The sequence below is a fragment of the Poecilia reticulata genome, chromosome 5, assembly GCF_904066995.2.
Source record: "Poecilia reticulata chromosome 5, P_reticulata-male-v2, whole genome shotgun sequence".
NCBI classification, from domain to species: Eukaryota; Metazoa; Chordata; class Actinopteri; order Cyprinodontiformes; family Poeciliidae; genus Poecilia; species Poecilia reticulata.
The window spans coordinates 2,941,940-2,956,585 of record NC_088834.1 but is presented as its reverse complement, the minus strand read 5'-3'; the positions used below and the strand labels follow the sequence as shown (position 1 = coordinate 2,956,585).

Sequence of the window (14,646 nt, the reverse complement as noted above, 5' to 3'; positions counted from 1 at the left end):
AAGATATAAATGAAAAATATTACAATACAGTGTAATTATTAAAATAATTAATAATAAAAACTTGTATTCAAAATAAAAACCATTAAATTAATAAATAGTGAATAATTAAAAACCTTCTTGTAATCGGCCCATAAAATTTAATGAATTAGTTAATAAATTAGTGAAACTTCCCCTTAATTAACCCATATAATATGGAAAATAAATTAATAAATACAAATAAATAGATAAAATAAACGTCTCCACTTATTTTTACCATCAGATATGATAAATAAATCAATAAAAATGAATAAATCAATAAGCAAATAAAAACTTCTACTTTATCAGTCCATTTAATATGGTAAATAAATTTATAAAAATACATAAATTAAAATTTCTCTTAACCAACCCAGAGAATATGACAAATAGATAAAAATAAATTAATAAATAAGGAAAAAAACAAACAAATCTCTTAATCAGCCCATTTAGTGTAAAAAATAAAAACTTTCCCTTAATCAGGCGATAAAATATGATAAACAATTAAAATAGATAAATTTATAAATAACTGAAAGGTAAAAAAAAAAATAAATGAATTGAAAAATGTGTAGAATAATAAAACATATTAATACAAAATAAAAATATCAACACGTGATAAAATAACAGTTTCTTGTATAAAATTAAAGTACATTTAATGTTTTATTTAGTTATATATTTTTAATCTTTCGTGTGGCAGGAACGCCCAGCTCCAGATAAATGGCAGAAGCTGGAGCGCTCCAGAGATTACCGTAACGGAAACCAGCTCAGAGAATACCAGCTGGAGGGGATGAACTGGTTGATGTTCAACTGGTACAACAGGTGAGCGCCCAGACAGACGCACTGGGAAGCCACTTCCTGTTTCCCGCTCACCTTCTGCTCGTTTTCAGGAAAAACTGCATCCTGGCAGATGAAATGGGTTTGGGGAAGACGATCCAGTCGATCACGTTCCTGTACGAAATCTTCAAAATGGGCATCCGCGGGCCGTTCCTCATCATCGCCCCGCTGTCCACCATCACCAACTGGGAGCGGGAGTTTCGCACCTGGACGCACATGAACGTCATCGTGTACCACGGCTCGCAGATCAGCCGCCAGATGATCCTGCAGTACGAGATGTTCTACCGAGACCAGCAGGTGGGAAGCCGGGAGGTGAAAGGTCACCTGTGCCTCTGTGGCGTCCAGAAATTCATCTACAGCCATAAAATGTCACAGGACTTTTCAGTCGGGCAGAAGTTTGAGTCGAACTCAGACGGTTGAGGCTACCGCTAACTAGCCGCTAATTATTGGCTTATTAGCTTCAGTTAGGCTACAAGATTGTTTTGCTACATTAGTAGCCAGTTAGGTGGCTATGCTATTTGCTCCATAGCTAACTAGCTAGTTTAGCCAGTTTGATAAATTAGCCAAACGTTCGTCTTCACCATTGGCCGTAAAACTTTAATTACATTTTTTTTTAGTTAACTTTAAACACATTACAACCGGGTGTTAATAGTGGCGGAAATGATGAAAAACACGACAGGAAGTTTTTTAATGACTTAAAACAAAATCTTCATGTGTGATTTTAGTTGCATTTCTTAGTTGATGACAATTGTGTTTTTTCCACATTAGTGCAGTACCACCAGCAGTGGAATCGCAGCTTCTGATGGCAAAACATTTGCCTTAACTTTCATCTTAATGGTCTTTAAAGTCTGATCCTCTGCTGCAGGGCAACACGATCTCAGGCGGGCTGAAGTTCCACGGCCTGATCACCACCTTCGAGATGATCATGGCCGACTGTCCGGAGCTGAAGAAGCTGCAGTGGCGCTGCGTTGTGATCGACGAGGCCCACCGCCTCAAGAACAGGAACTGCAAGCTGCTGGAGGGGCTGAAGCTCATGAACCTGGTCAGCCTCCGTCCGTCCGTCCGCACGCGCTCAGTAGCGTCTCCGACTGCTCCGGCAGAGACGCCACGTGTTGTGAAACATGTTGTGGTCCGCTTCCTGACAGGAACACAAGGTGCTTCTGACCGGGACGCCGCTGCAGAACTCGGTGGAGGAGCTGTTCAGTCTGCTGAACTTCCTGGAGCCGCAGCAGTTTCCCTCAGAGAGCTCCTTCCTGGAGGAGTTCGGAGACCTGAAGACGGACGAGCAGGTGGGTCCGGTCGGCTCCGAGGACGCCAGGGCGACGGCAACGTTTGTGTTTTATTTCCTCTCTGCTCCTCGACAGGTGAAGAAGCTTCAGTCCATTTTAAAACCAATGATGCTGAGGAGACTGAAGGACGATGTGGAGAAAAATCTGGCGCCTAAAGAGGAAACCATCATCGAGGTTCGGATCTGTCTGCCTCCGGTTAAACAAACTGAAATATTAGCACAAACCTAGCATCTACCTTAAAAAGTCTTAAATTCATGCATCTTAAATTAAAATGTAAGAAATGTAAGTTGGCTGTAAAATTTGTCATGGAGGACTGTTTCATTTTTTTTTTCTGTAGTGCATCTCATTACATTCTGTGACTCAAACGGTTCAGGCTAACGCTGACTAGCTGCTAATACACCCCTCTTGGCTACGCAGCTCTTTTGCAAGATGGGAAGTAAATTTCTGCCAAAGTTCCAAGAAATTTTGAGATGGAGCTGAGAAATGTCTAAGATAGAAACAAGAACATTTCTGAGTTTGAGAGAAATTTGAGAGAAAAAACTCAAACCTCATAAATTTTCTAGAAAAAGCAAAAAATTTCTGAGATCAAAAAAGTCAAAAATGTAAAATTTTTGGAAAGTTTCTCAGCTTCAAAAGTCAAAAATGTTCAACTTGTGAAACTCAGAAATTTCAAAGCTTTTTTCTAGAAAATTTCTGAGATAAATCTCTAAATTTCCAAGTTTAATCTAAGAAAAAAAAACAAAGAAAATTCTGAGTTAGAAAAGTTTAAAATTTGTAAGAAAAAAACAAGGAAATTTTGACATTAATCTCAGAAAATTTCTAGGAAACAGGAAAATTTCTCAGATTCAAAAGTCTAAAATGTTCAACTTGTGAAACTCAGAAATTTCCAAGTTTTTTCAGTGTTTTTTCACAAATGTACAACTTTCGGAGCTCAGAAATGTTGCTGTTTTTATATAAATTATTTAACTCTTCAAACTCAGAAATGTTAGTTATTTTTTGAGACAATTTCTAAGTTTAACTTTAGAAAAAACAAAGAGATACCAGAGTTTGAAAAGTTGAAACTTTGCTAGAAAAAACAAAACATTTGTAGTATAATCTCAGGAAAAACAAGGATTTTCAAAAGCCTCAAACTTTTTTATGGCTCCACATCCTGATTGGTACATTTTTGTACCTCTACTGGAGGAAAAGTTTGAAAGTCTTCTTATTTTGGTCGTTTCAGAGCTTTTTTTTGTGTGTGTGTCCAGGTGGAGCTGACGAACATCCAGAAGAAATACTACCGGGCCATCCTGGAGAAGAACTTCTCCTTCCTGTCTAAAGGAGCAAACCAACACAACATGCCGAACCTCATCAACACCATGATGGAGCTCCGAAAGTGCTGCAACCACCCGTACCTCATCACAGGTTAGCGCCTCGTTTCCGGAGCAAACGTCGTTCAGATCTACGCCGTTTTTATTCAAACCGTTTCCTTCAGGCGCGGAGGAGAAGATTCTGGAAAGCTTCAAGAAGAGCCACAGCCCGGAGGCGCCGGACTTCCAGCTGCAGGCGATGATCCAGGCGGCCGGGAAGCTGGTTCTGATCGACAAGCTGCTGCCCAAGCTGCTGTCGGGGGGCCACAAGGTGCTGATCTTCTCCCAGATGGTCCGCTGCCTGGACATCCTGGAGGACTACCTCATCCAGAGGCGGTGAGCCGGACCGTCGCAGGCCTGTCCAAATTAATCAATAAATCACATGATAAATAATTAAACACACTCAATAGTTCCCATGATTTATCATTTTTCTCTCTTTCTACTTAAAACTGGATGATAAAACTTCAGTCTGGTGCTTTGGTCTCAATTAGGGCTTTTATTTTGAAGGACAGTTTGCTTACAGACACTTAATAATTTATTGTATTTGTTGTTTCGTTTATTTATTTTGGATATTTAAAATGTCTTCCAGTGTTAAATGTTCACTAGAATTCAAACTTTATTAATATGAAGCCATAACAATTAAATGTCCTAATGAAAATAAAATAAAACTCAATATATGTGGGGAAAAAATAGTTTTTTTTAATGAGTTTGTTTTTATGTGGAGTTTAGTTTTTATTTATTTATTTTGAATATTAACACATAAAATAAAAATGGAGTTATAAAATAAGTGGAATATTAGCTTCACAAAATAAAAGAATAAACGGTGAAATAAAAAGATATAAATCTTGAAATAAATAAAATTGTTATCGACAAAAAAACTCACAATTTCTGTTATTAGAACGTTTTTATTTTATGGGGACATTTATCTATTTGATTTGAGTTAGAATATTGATTATTAATGACAGTTTTTTAATTTTAAAAATGTAATTTAATAATGTAACAATGATTTGTTTTACAGTGCAGTGTAGAAGGTAATAACTGCTACTGTTCGCTCTCATCTGCTCGTTGCTTCTGCTGCGTTCAGCTACACGTACGAACGCATCGACGGCCGAGTGCGGGGGAACCTGCGGCAGGCGGCCATCGACCGGTTCTGCAAGCCCGACTCGGACCGCTTCGTGTTCCTGCTCTGCACCCGGGCCGGAGGGCTGGGAATCAACCTGACGGCCGCCGACACCTGCATCATCTTCGACTCGGACTGGAACCCGCAGAACGACCTGCAGGTGGGTCAGCGAGCCGGGAGACATGGACCGGATCGGACCGGACTGGACCGGATCGGACCGGACTGGACCGGACCGGACCGGACTGGACTGGACCGGACCGGACTGGACTGGACCGGACTGGACTGGGCTGGCTCGGACCAGACAGGACTGGACTGGACTGGGCTGGCTCGGACCAGACTGGACCGGACCGGACCGGACTGGACTGGCTCAGACCGGACTGGAATGGGCTGGCTCGGACCGGACTGGACTGGCTCGGACCGGATTGGGCTGGGCTGGGCTGGCTCGGACCGGACTGGACTGGCTCGGACCGCACCGGACTGTACTGGACTGGGCTTTCTCGGACCAGACTGGACCGAACTGGACTGTACTGGACCGGGCTTGCTCGGACCAGACTGCACCGAACTGGACTGGACTGGGCTGGCTCGGACCGGACCGGACTGGGCTGGCTCGGACCGGACTGGCTCGGACCAGACTGGACCGAACTGGACTGGACTGGACCAGACCGGGTCAGACCAAACCGGCTGAATCTGGGCAGTCAGAAGCCCTTTATTAAACCAGCTTCGTTTTTAAATTGGTCCATTCCATTAAACCACATTCTTCTTACATTTCTGCAGAAACCAATGTTGATTTGACGGGTTTTTCATGTTTTTTATTTCAGGCTCAGGCTCGATGCCATCGGATCGGACAGAGCAAAGCGGTGAAAGTCTACAGACTGATCACCAGAAACTCGTACGAGAGGGAAATGTTCGACAAGGCCAGCCTGAAGCTGGGTTTGGATAAAGCCGTTCTTCAGGACATCAACCGCAAAGGAAGCCTCAACGGGGTGAGAGTCTGAATTAACAAAAAACTGGAAGAAAAGCTCAGGGTTTGTACGGGTTTGGAAAGTGCCTGATTTCTGCAAAAAAAATCCTTGAAGTTACTTGATATTCAAACTACAGAGTTTTGTAATAAAGTGCCATCTAATATTTGTTTGAAAACCTAAATTTGGAAAACAGTATTTATAGCTGAAACCAAATAATTTTACATAACTAAGAAAAAGACACTTTTTCCTCACAAGCCGTAAAATCACTTAAATTAGAATTATGATAATACATTTGTTTAACCGAAACACAACAATTAAAAAGAACAACTCGTTTTTTCACATAATAGTTTTGCGCTGGGATAAAGTTTTTGTCATATCGGAAACACTTTTCCGCTTCACACACCCCGTGTGATCATCAACCGGATGTTCCTACTGAAGGCGACGACAGGAAGTCGTTGTAGGATGACGACGCTTTTTTTGTATGTTTGTGTTTGAGCTGACCAAAGTTCTGGAGTTCCATTTTTTGTTGCTAGGTAACGGGGCTGGGCATGACTGGCGTTGCTAGGTAACGGGGCTGGGCATGACTGGCGTTGCTAGGTAACGGGGCTGGGCATGGCTGGCGTTGCTAGGTAACGGGGCTGGGCATGGCTGGCGTTGCTAGGTAACGGGGCTGGGCATGGCTGGCGTTGCTAGGTAACGGGGCTGGGCATGGCTGGCGTTGCTAGGTAACGGGGCTGGGCATGGCTGGCGTTGCTAGGTAACGGGGCTGGGCATGGCTGGCGTTGCTAGGTAACGGGGCTGGGCATGGCTGGCGTTGCTAGGTCACGGGGCTGGGCATGACTGGCGTTGCTAGGTAACGGGGCTGGGCATGGCTGGCGTTGCTAGGTAACGGGGCTGAGCATGACGGGCGTTGCTAGGTAACGGGGCTGGGCATGGCTGGCGTTGCTAGGTAACGGGGCTGGGCATGACTGGCGTTGCTAGGTAACGGGGCTGGGCATGGCTGGCGTTGCTAGGTAACGGGGCTGGGCATGGCTGGCGTTGCTAGGTCACAGGGCTGGGCATGGCTGGCGTTGCTAGGTAACGGCACATTGCCCCATAGAATGTGACTTGGGCTGTTTTTTAGAAGCAGGTGAAACCCAAATGTACAAAAACGTGTAAAAAGTGAGTTTTGCATAAAATAATGTTGCTAAGTGAAAGAAAACCTCAGTTTTGTTTTTAGAATGTTTTTCGTAACTTTCTCTGTACACCATATTTCAGCATTTCATTCGAGCAGGGAGGTTATTTTATCGTAACATGATTTGTTTGGATTGTTTCTATGTGATGAATGTTTATTATTCCTAATGGCTCAGTGACTTATTGATCTGAGTTGTTGAAATAAAGGTTGACTTGTATCTCATAAGTTAAGCAACATTATTTAAATTGAGGATTTTTTAAATGTGTTGTTTTTTTTTCTCGCATCAGTCGGGTGTGTAGGATATGAGAGAGATATTTCAAAACATAAAGTTTTGTTATATTTGAGTTTAACTTGTCGCTGCTGTTGAATATAAAATACTGTCACAAAACGTGATTTTACATACTATTATCTTTATATACTAGTAATAAATGACATGGTATAATATTGAATTGAGACCATTTTTTAGTTTTTTTGATTTATTTTTGCCTCCAAGGTGTGGTGCTGTAAAACCTTGAAAACTTACCTTGAAAATGCTTGAGAAGTTCTTGAATTTCAGTGTTTTGGTTGGTGCTGCAGGTGCAGCAGCTTTCCAAGCTGGAAGTGGAGGATTTGTTGAAGAAGGGAGCGTACGGCGCGCTGATGGACGAGGAAGACGAAGGCTCCAAGTTCTGCGAGGAAGACATCGATCAGATCCTGCAGAGGCGGACGCAGACCATCACCATCCAGTCTGAAGGGAAAGGCTCCACGTTTGCAAAGGTCCGACACATCAAATGTTTCTGCTAAAATCATTCATTCTGCTTATAAAACTGTTTTTAATATTATTTTTTGTTTCTGCATCTTCAGGCCAGCTTTGTGTCGTCCGGCAACAGAACGGACATTTCTTTGGACGATCCAAACTTCTGGCAGAAATGGGCAAAAATCGCTGAGGTGGAAATCGACTCCAGATCAGAGAAGGTATGATATCTCTGAAATAAAACCCTAATTATTATATATCCGTCCATCGTAAATTTGTCCTTTTCTTACATCCATCCGTTCATACGTCCAGCAGCGCTTCCATCCTTTAGTTCAACTACGTCTAACTCTCCTTAAAGGTGACTTATTATGCTTCCTTGAAAAGGAAGGTTTTTGAATTGGCTCCTTTTCCTGAAACCAGAAACGTTAACTTGTTGTCAAAGACCTCTGTGTTTTTTCTTTTTCTTTAAGCGTTCAGCTGTTTTTTTAGAAATAGTTAAAACGTAAATGTAAGAATCAAAATGTGCAAAATATGAATTTTACATAATAGTCTCTGCTTTTCCGACACTGCAGGGATATCTCCCATAAATCTATGGTGAACTTTCGTATTTTTGCTTAAAAATTGAATCAATAAAAAGCAACCGTTTCCTCAGGAAGTTTTGGTCTGACTAAATCTGGACTTTTGAGACGCGAGTCTTGTTCCCAACCCAGATTTCTCCACTTTTATTCCTCCGGTTCTCTCTGGCCGTCCAGGAGTCCCTGGTGATCGACACGCCGCGCGTCAGGAAACAAACCCGCCACTACAACTCCTTCGAGGACGACGAGCTGATGGAGTTTTCCGAGCTGGACAGCGACTCGGAGGAGCGGCCGTGCCGGACCCGTCGCCTTGGCGACCGCACCCGGCGGTACCTCCGCGCCGAGTGCTTCCGGGTGGAGAAGAATCTCCTGATCTTCGGGTACGACGTCCACATTCTGCTAGTGCTTCATGCTGACGCTTCAGACCGTGTGAGATCTGCAGCGGTGTGTTTGTTGTTTATCTGAATCTTGGGTTTCCAGTTGGGGTCGGTGGAAGGACATCCTGAACCACGGTCGGTTTAAATGGCACCTGGCGGAGAGAGACATGGAGGTGATCTGTCGGTAAGAAAAGCTCCGAAACCGCTTGGGATCCTTCAAAGTGCTTGAATTTCAATGACGTGTTTTCAAAGTTTGGAAACAGCATGATTTCTTTATAAAGCCCTTGAAAGTGTTTGATATTTGCACTGTACAATTTTGTACTAATGTGTAATCTAATGTTTGATTAAAAGCCTAAATTCAGAAAACATTATTTACAGTTGAAACCAGATATTTTCATATTTCTAAGTCTGAGTTAAAGCAGATTAAACTTCTCTTGTTCTCGGTCAGTTAGAATTACCACAATTATTAATATTTGATAAACAACTGAAAATTTGCCAGAACATTTTTTTTTAGAGATTTATTTTCTTTGATAAAGAAAGGTAACGGGCTGAGCTTGGCTGGGGTTGCTAGGTAACGGGCTGAGCTTGGCTGGGGTTGCTAGGTAACGGGCTGAGCTTGGCTGGGGTTGCTAGGTAACGGGCTGAGCTTGGCTGGGGTTGCTAGGTAACGGGCTGAGCTTGGCTGGGGTTGCTAGGTAACGGGCTGAGCTTTGCTGGGGTTGCTAGGTAAGGGGTTGAGCTTGGTTGGGGTTGCTAGGTAACGGGCTGGGGTTGCTAGGTAACGGGCTGAGCTTGGCTGGGGTTGCTAGGTAACGGCACAGTTCCCATAGAATGTGACTGTTTTTACAAGCAGTTGAAACCCAAATGGAAGTAAAAAAAAAACAAAACACATAAAATATGAGTTTTGCATTATAGGTTTGCTTTAATCAGACTAAACTTTTCTTGTTTTAGGTCAGTTGGAATCAAACAGTTACTTTTATTTGCTAAATGAAAGAAAATCTCAGTTTTATAGAGATTTTTTTTCAACTTTCTTGATATATTGTGATATATTTGATATATTTAATTTGAGGAGGAAAGTAATTTGTAATGAATATTTATTATTATTAGTGGCTTAATGATCATGTTATATTCTGTAAGTTAAACATTGTTGTTGAAACGGAGGGATGTTTTTTTTGTTTTGTTTATATTTTAGTTTAACTTGTCCCTGTTTGTGAATGTAGATAACTGCGGTAATAACAAATAGTGAATTGGAGCTGTGTTTTCTTTGTTCATTTGCATAGTTTTTATCTCCAAAGTGCTGGAAACGTCTGAAAACTTAGCTTGATAATGTTTGAACTTTCCTTGTTTTAAGTGAAAGCATTCAGACATTATGTGACTGTTTTTTCCATTAGGGCTCTGCTGGTTTACTGCCTGAAACACTACAAAGGTGACGACAAGATCAAGAGCTTCATCTGGGATCTGATCTCTCCTTCTAAAGACGGACAGGACCAGGCGCTGCTCAACCACTCGGGTTAGACTTTCTCCGCCCACATGCGACGCGCGCTGCTTTGTTTTTACCGGTTCAGGTTAATGCGTCCGGTTTGTGTGCGCAGGTCTGTCTGCTCCGGTTCCTCGGGGCAGGAAGGGGAAGAAGCTGAAGAATCAGCTGAACGTTCCCGACGTTAAAAACGCTGACTGGCTCGTCCACTGTAACCCAGAGGTGGTGCTGCAGGACGAGAGCTACAAGAAGCACCTCAAACAGCACTGCAACAAGTCAGTATAGGAGCTCAGAAACGCTAGAAGGTTTTCAGATGGTTTTAAAGAAACCACGCAGAACATATGGAGGAGGAGCTGCAACCTTTTCTGCCCTCAGTCCAGCTAAATAAAACTCATTTTGAGCAGCTGATGTTTTCCTCTCGGTGCACTAAACATGATAGATTAGCTTTTCGTTTTCAACCTTTGCCACTTGTCTTTTGTCCCAGGGTGCTGCTGAGGGTGAGGATGTTGTACTACCTGAAGGTGGAGGTTCTGGGTGAGGCTGCTAATCAATCTCAGGAGGGGGTACCTGCCAGGTACGTAGCAAACATGGCGGATGTTCAATCAAATGAGGAAGAAAGGACTCTGCCAGTCGATAAATGGTCCAGATCTTGACGATAACAGCTCGATTATTTGTGCATCGACAGTAAGCTGGAGGTGTCGCTGCCTGACATCGACTACATTGAGATTCCAGTGACTTGGTGGGACACAGACGCTGACAAGTCTCTCCTCATAGGAGTCCACAAACACGGTGAGACTCGGAAAGTTGCTGTCGTTTCATCCGAGTAACACCGAGATTACCGCTTGGGTTTCCAATACACTCAATCGATACGTCCCAATTCACAGAGGCTGCTTCAAATCCTCAAGAGTTTGATGTTCAACCTGTAATAAAGTCCAATCTAGCGTTTGATTTAAAGCCTAAATTTGGAAAAAAATATTTAAAGTTGAAACCAGATGTTTCATACTCTTAATAAAAACACTGTAAACATTTTTTTCTCACTGTGTGAAGTCAAATCAGACTAAACTTCTCCTGTTTTAGGTCGGCTAGAATTAAGCGGGGCTGGGCTGGCTGGGGTTACTAGGTAACGGGGCTGGGGTTGCTAGGTAACGGGGCTGGGGTTGCTAGGTAACGGGGCTGGGGTTGCTAGGTAACAGGGCTGGGGTGGCTAGGTAATGGGGCTGGGCTGGCTAGGTAACAGGGCTGGGGTGGCTAGGTAATGGGGCTGGGCTGGCTGGGGTTGCTAGGTAACTGGGCTGGCTGGGGTTGCTAGGTAACTGGGCTGGCTGGGGTTGCTAGGTAACGGGGCTGGGGTGGCTAGGTAACGGGGCTGGGCTGGCTGGGGTTGCTAGGTAACGGGGCTGGGCTGGCTGGGGTTGCTAGGTAATGGGGCTGAGCTGGCTAGGTAACAGGGCTGGGGTTGCTAGGTAACGGGGCTGGGCTGGCTGGGGTTGCTAGGTAACTGGGCTGGCTGGGGTTGCTAGGTAACTGGGCTGGCTGGGGTTGCTAGGTAACGGGGCTGGGGTGGCTAGGTAACGGGGCTGGGCTGGCTGGGGTTGCTAGGTAACGGGGCTGGGCTGGCTGGGGTTGCTAGGTAATGGGGCTGAGCTGGCTGGGGTTGCTAGGTAACTGGGCTGGCTGGGGTTGCTAGGTAACGGGGCTGGGCTGGCTGGGGTTGCTAGGTAACGGGGCTGGGCTGGCTAGGGTTGCTAGGTAATGGGGCTGAGCTGGCTGGGGTTGCTAGGTAACGGGGCTGGGCTAGCTGGGGTTGCTAGGTAACGTGGCAGGGCTGGCTGGGGTTGCTAGGTAACGGTGAAGTGCCCATATAATGTGACGTAACAGTCGGGAGGTTTTTGAAACGGCTCAGTTTCCAGATACCAAACAGACGTTAACCTGTTGCCAAAACACCGACTGGATTTTTCTGGAGCGTTTTGTGTTTCTAGAAGCAGCTGAGACCCAAATGGAAGTAAAAATAATGTGCAAATATGAGTTTTGCACAATAAACTCCTCTTGAATCAGACTAAACTTTTCGTGTTTTAAGTCCGTTAGAAGTTATTTCTATAAGTTGTTGACAAGAACATTTTTGGAGCCTTTTTTTTTTTTTGTAACTTTCTTTTTATGAGGTTATTTCACTCAACATGATTTATTTGGGTTTTTTCTATGTAATGTAATGCTTATTGTTCCTAAAAGCTCAGTGATTTATTGATCGTCTTTTATTTTAAAGTGCAGTATTGAAATTTTAGGATATTTTAAATAAATTAGTTCTTTGTTTTCTGTCCTGTTTACTTTGTCCCTTCTCTAAAATTTAGAATATCACAGAAAAATGATTAATAACGGTAATAACTATGATATGGTGGTGAACTGAATCTGTATTTTTTTCGTTCATTTTTATTCTGTGATGCTGGAAATGTTTGAAAACTTCCCTTAAAATCCTCGATTTTCTCAGTTGTAGTTTTTTTTGGTGTTTTTGTGTTAATGAAACTTGAGCATCATTTTGCTTCCTGCTGCGTTTCCTGTGCGTTTTGACTCCGTCTCTCTGTTCCTGTCCAGGATACGAGCGTTACAACGCCATGCGCGCCGATCCGGACCTCTGCTTCCTGGAAAGAGTCGGGATGCCGGACGTCACAGCTCTGTCTGCAGAGCAGGGAGGATCGGAGGCGGCTGCCGAGCTGACGGACAGGTGAAAATTATGATTAATTACAAAAAAAGGCTTAATTTGCATTTAAAGACTTCAGACTTTTCATGTAGACAGGTAAGACGTTGAATAAAGCATTGAAGAAAGGTAAAATAAATAAAGTTTTGTTGACTTGCAGCAGTAGGAGGTAAAGAACTGCTGCTACATGATTCCCATCTGGATATAAATTAACTTTTATATCCATTTTTTCCTCGTTTTTAAATTAAAAGTGGAACTTTTGATGCTTCGCTTCATGAATTTTATTGCACAAATCAGATCACCTGCCAGATTTTACCTCTCTTCTTCTTTATTATCCTTACACTGCAAAAACACATAAAATCTTTTGATTTTTTTGATCTAGCTCCTAGAGCGAATATCTCTGTGCACTTGAAATAAGACAAAACTAACTCAAAAGTAACTTTTCAGCTTCTTATAGGAACTTGTTTGAGTAGATGATATGAAAAAGAACTAGTTCCACGCTGTACTTTTACTTGAGTAATTTCATTATGAAGTGTTGCTCTTCTTACTTTAGTAAATTTTCTGGATTCTTTTCCAGTGTGAGGAACTGAATAAAACTGAATAAAAAACATTCAGTTCCTTGTTTTGTTAAAGATTTATAAGAAAAGAAACTGATTTGGAAAAAAACTGGGTTTTTTTCCTGACTTTATCAAGTGTTATTTATATTGTCATTTTGGTGTTTAAAATACCAACATTTCCATTTAAATGTATATTTTGGTTCATCTGATGATGTTATTTTTAATTATTAATGATTGTTGTGATCAGTCACTCGGTACTTTAGTCGCCTTTTTACCAGATACTTTTTATCTTTACTTGATTAAAACGTGGAGCTCAAACCCTTCAACTCGAGGTCAGATTTGTTTCCGTCTGAAATGAACCAGGAGGTTCTTGATGACTCTGATCTAGTTTGTCTCAGTTCCAGGTTTAGTTTCTTGCTGAAGACATTTGTTGCATCGTTTCTGAGCGTTTTTCTCTCTCTGCTGAGATCACAGCAGCGTTTTGATGGTGAACTCCCTCTGAACAGCATCTGCTGATGGATCTGTGTTGCTCTTTAGCGCCGTCATCGTTTGTTAACTTGTCTTTTATCTTTTTTTCCCCTGTCAGCAGCTGTAAAACGGAGGAGGTGAAGGAGAAGCCGGAAAGCAAAGCGAACGGAGAGGAGGATCAAGACGACAACAGACAGGTAGAGCTCAGGGTTTTTGCTCTTTTTGTTGCACACTTTGGTAGAAATCTGCTTTGTGGTTGCTGCAAAAGTAACAGATTTACAGATGGAACTCATTAAAATGGATTGTTCTGTTTAGGAAAATCTAACTTACAGATTTTTATTTATGGATGCTGAGAGGTCTTGGGACGCTGCAGCTTTAAGAAAAAACACCCAACCTGTTAAAATACAGGAAAACACCAGAAACTGCACTGGAATCCGGCTTAAAGAGCTGATTTAAAGCTGCTTTTTTCTCTGTAAATGCATCCTGGGCTGTAGCTGATGAGGAAAAGCAGCTAAAAACCATCAGAAAACATTTTAATTTTTTTTCTGAGGGGGAGGAAACCTGTTCCAGCGTCGACACATCAGAGAAACCCGACAGCACGGCTCAGGCCGAGGCGGCGGACCAGCAGCAGCAGCAGAAAGACGTTCCAGGTGAAAAACGCTTCCTGTTGGCCAGTAAACCAGACGATATTTTCACTTAGACCTGCCGCAATTAGCAATAAATCAATTAACCGCATCATAAATTAAAGCAAACTCAATAATTTCCATTTGCATGATTTATCGTTTCTCTTTTTCTACCAAAGTCTGGATGATAAACTTCTTCAGTCTGGTGTTTGGTCTCAACTAGATCCTTTTTCTGAGGGGCAATTTTGTTTAGAGAAACTTCATAGTTAATTTTTGTTTTATTTATTTTGGATATTTAAAATGTCTTCCAGTTACAGTGTAAAATGTTCATTTTAATTGAAAGGTTATTGATCTTTGAGAATGTGTTCTTGAATTATTAGGCCATTATTACTTGAAAATGGTCTCAAAAT

At 42.4% G+C, this 14,646-nt stretch overlaps 1 protein-coding gene across 5 annotated transcripts in view; it reads left to right on the top strand.

Annotated features, from left to right (window-relative positions):
- The window catches only part of chd6 (chromodomain helicase DNA binding protein 6), a 67,768-nt gene that overhangs the window by 30,833 nt on the left and 22,289 nt on the right, over positions 1–14,646 (top strand). For 4 of the 5 annotated variants that reach the window (XM_008408312.3, XM_008408311.3, XM_008408315.3 and 1 more), the window contains exons 12-31: positions 710–831; positions 900–1,143; positions 1,712–1,888; positions 1,992–2,135; positions 2,211–2,309; positions 3,380–3,536; positions 3,607–3,817; positions 4,566–4,761; positions 5,420–5,584; positions 7,314–7,493; positions 7,581–7,691; positions 8,223–8,425; positions 8,526–8,606; positions 9,814–9,932; positions 10,015–10,174; positions 10,384–10,473; positions 10,585–10,688; positions 12,486–12,615; positions 13,732–13,810; positions 14,164–14,263. In XM_008408312.3, the coding sequence (XP_008406534.2) occupies positions 710–831; positions 900–1,143; positions 1,712–1,888; positions 1,992–2,135; positions 2,211–2,309; positions 3,380–3,536; positions 3,607–3,817; positions 4,566–4,761; positions 5,420–5,584; positions 7,314–7,493; positions 7,581–7,691; positions 8,223–8,425; positions 8,526–8,606; positions 9,814–9,932; positions 10,015–10,174; positions 10,384–10,473; positions 10,585–10,688; positions 12,486–12,615; positions 13,732–13,810; positions 14,164–14,263 (2,872 nt within the window). The remainder of the gene's footprint in view (positions 1–709; positions 832–899; positions 1,144–1,711; positions 1,889–1,991; positions 2,136–2,210; positions 2,310–3,379; positions 3,537–3,606; positions 3,818–4,565; positions 4,762–5,419; positions 5,585–7,313; positions 7,494–7,580; positions 7,692–8,222; positions 8,426–8,525; positions 8,607–9,813; positions 9,933–10,014; positions 10,175–10,383; positions 10,474–10,584; positions 10,689–12,485; positions 12,616–13,731; positions 13,811–14,163; positions 14,264–14,646) is intronic. The other variant, XM_008408314.3, reaches the window with a different exon arrangement.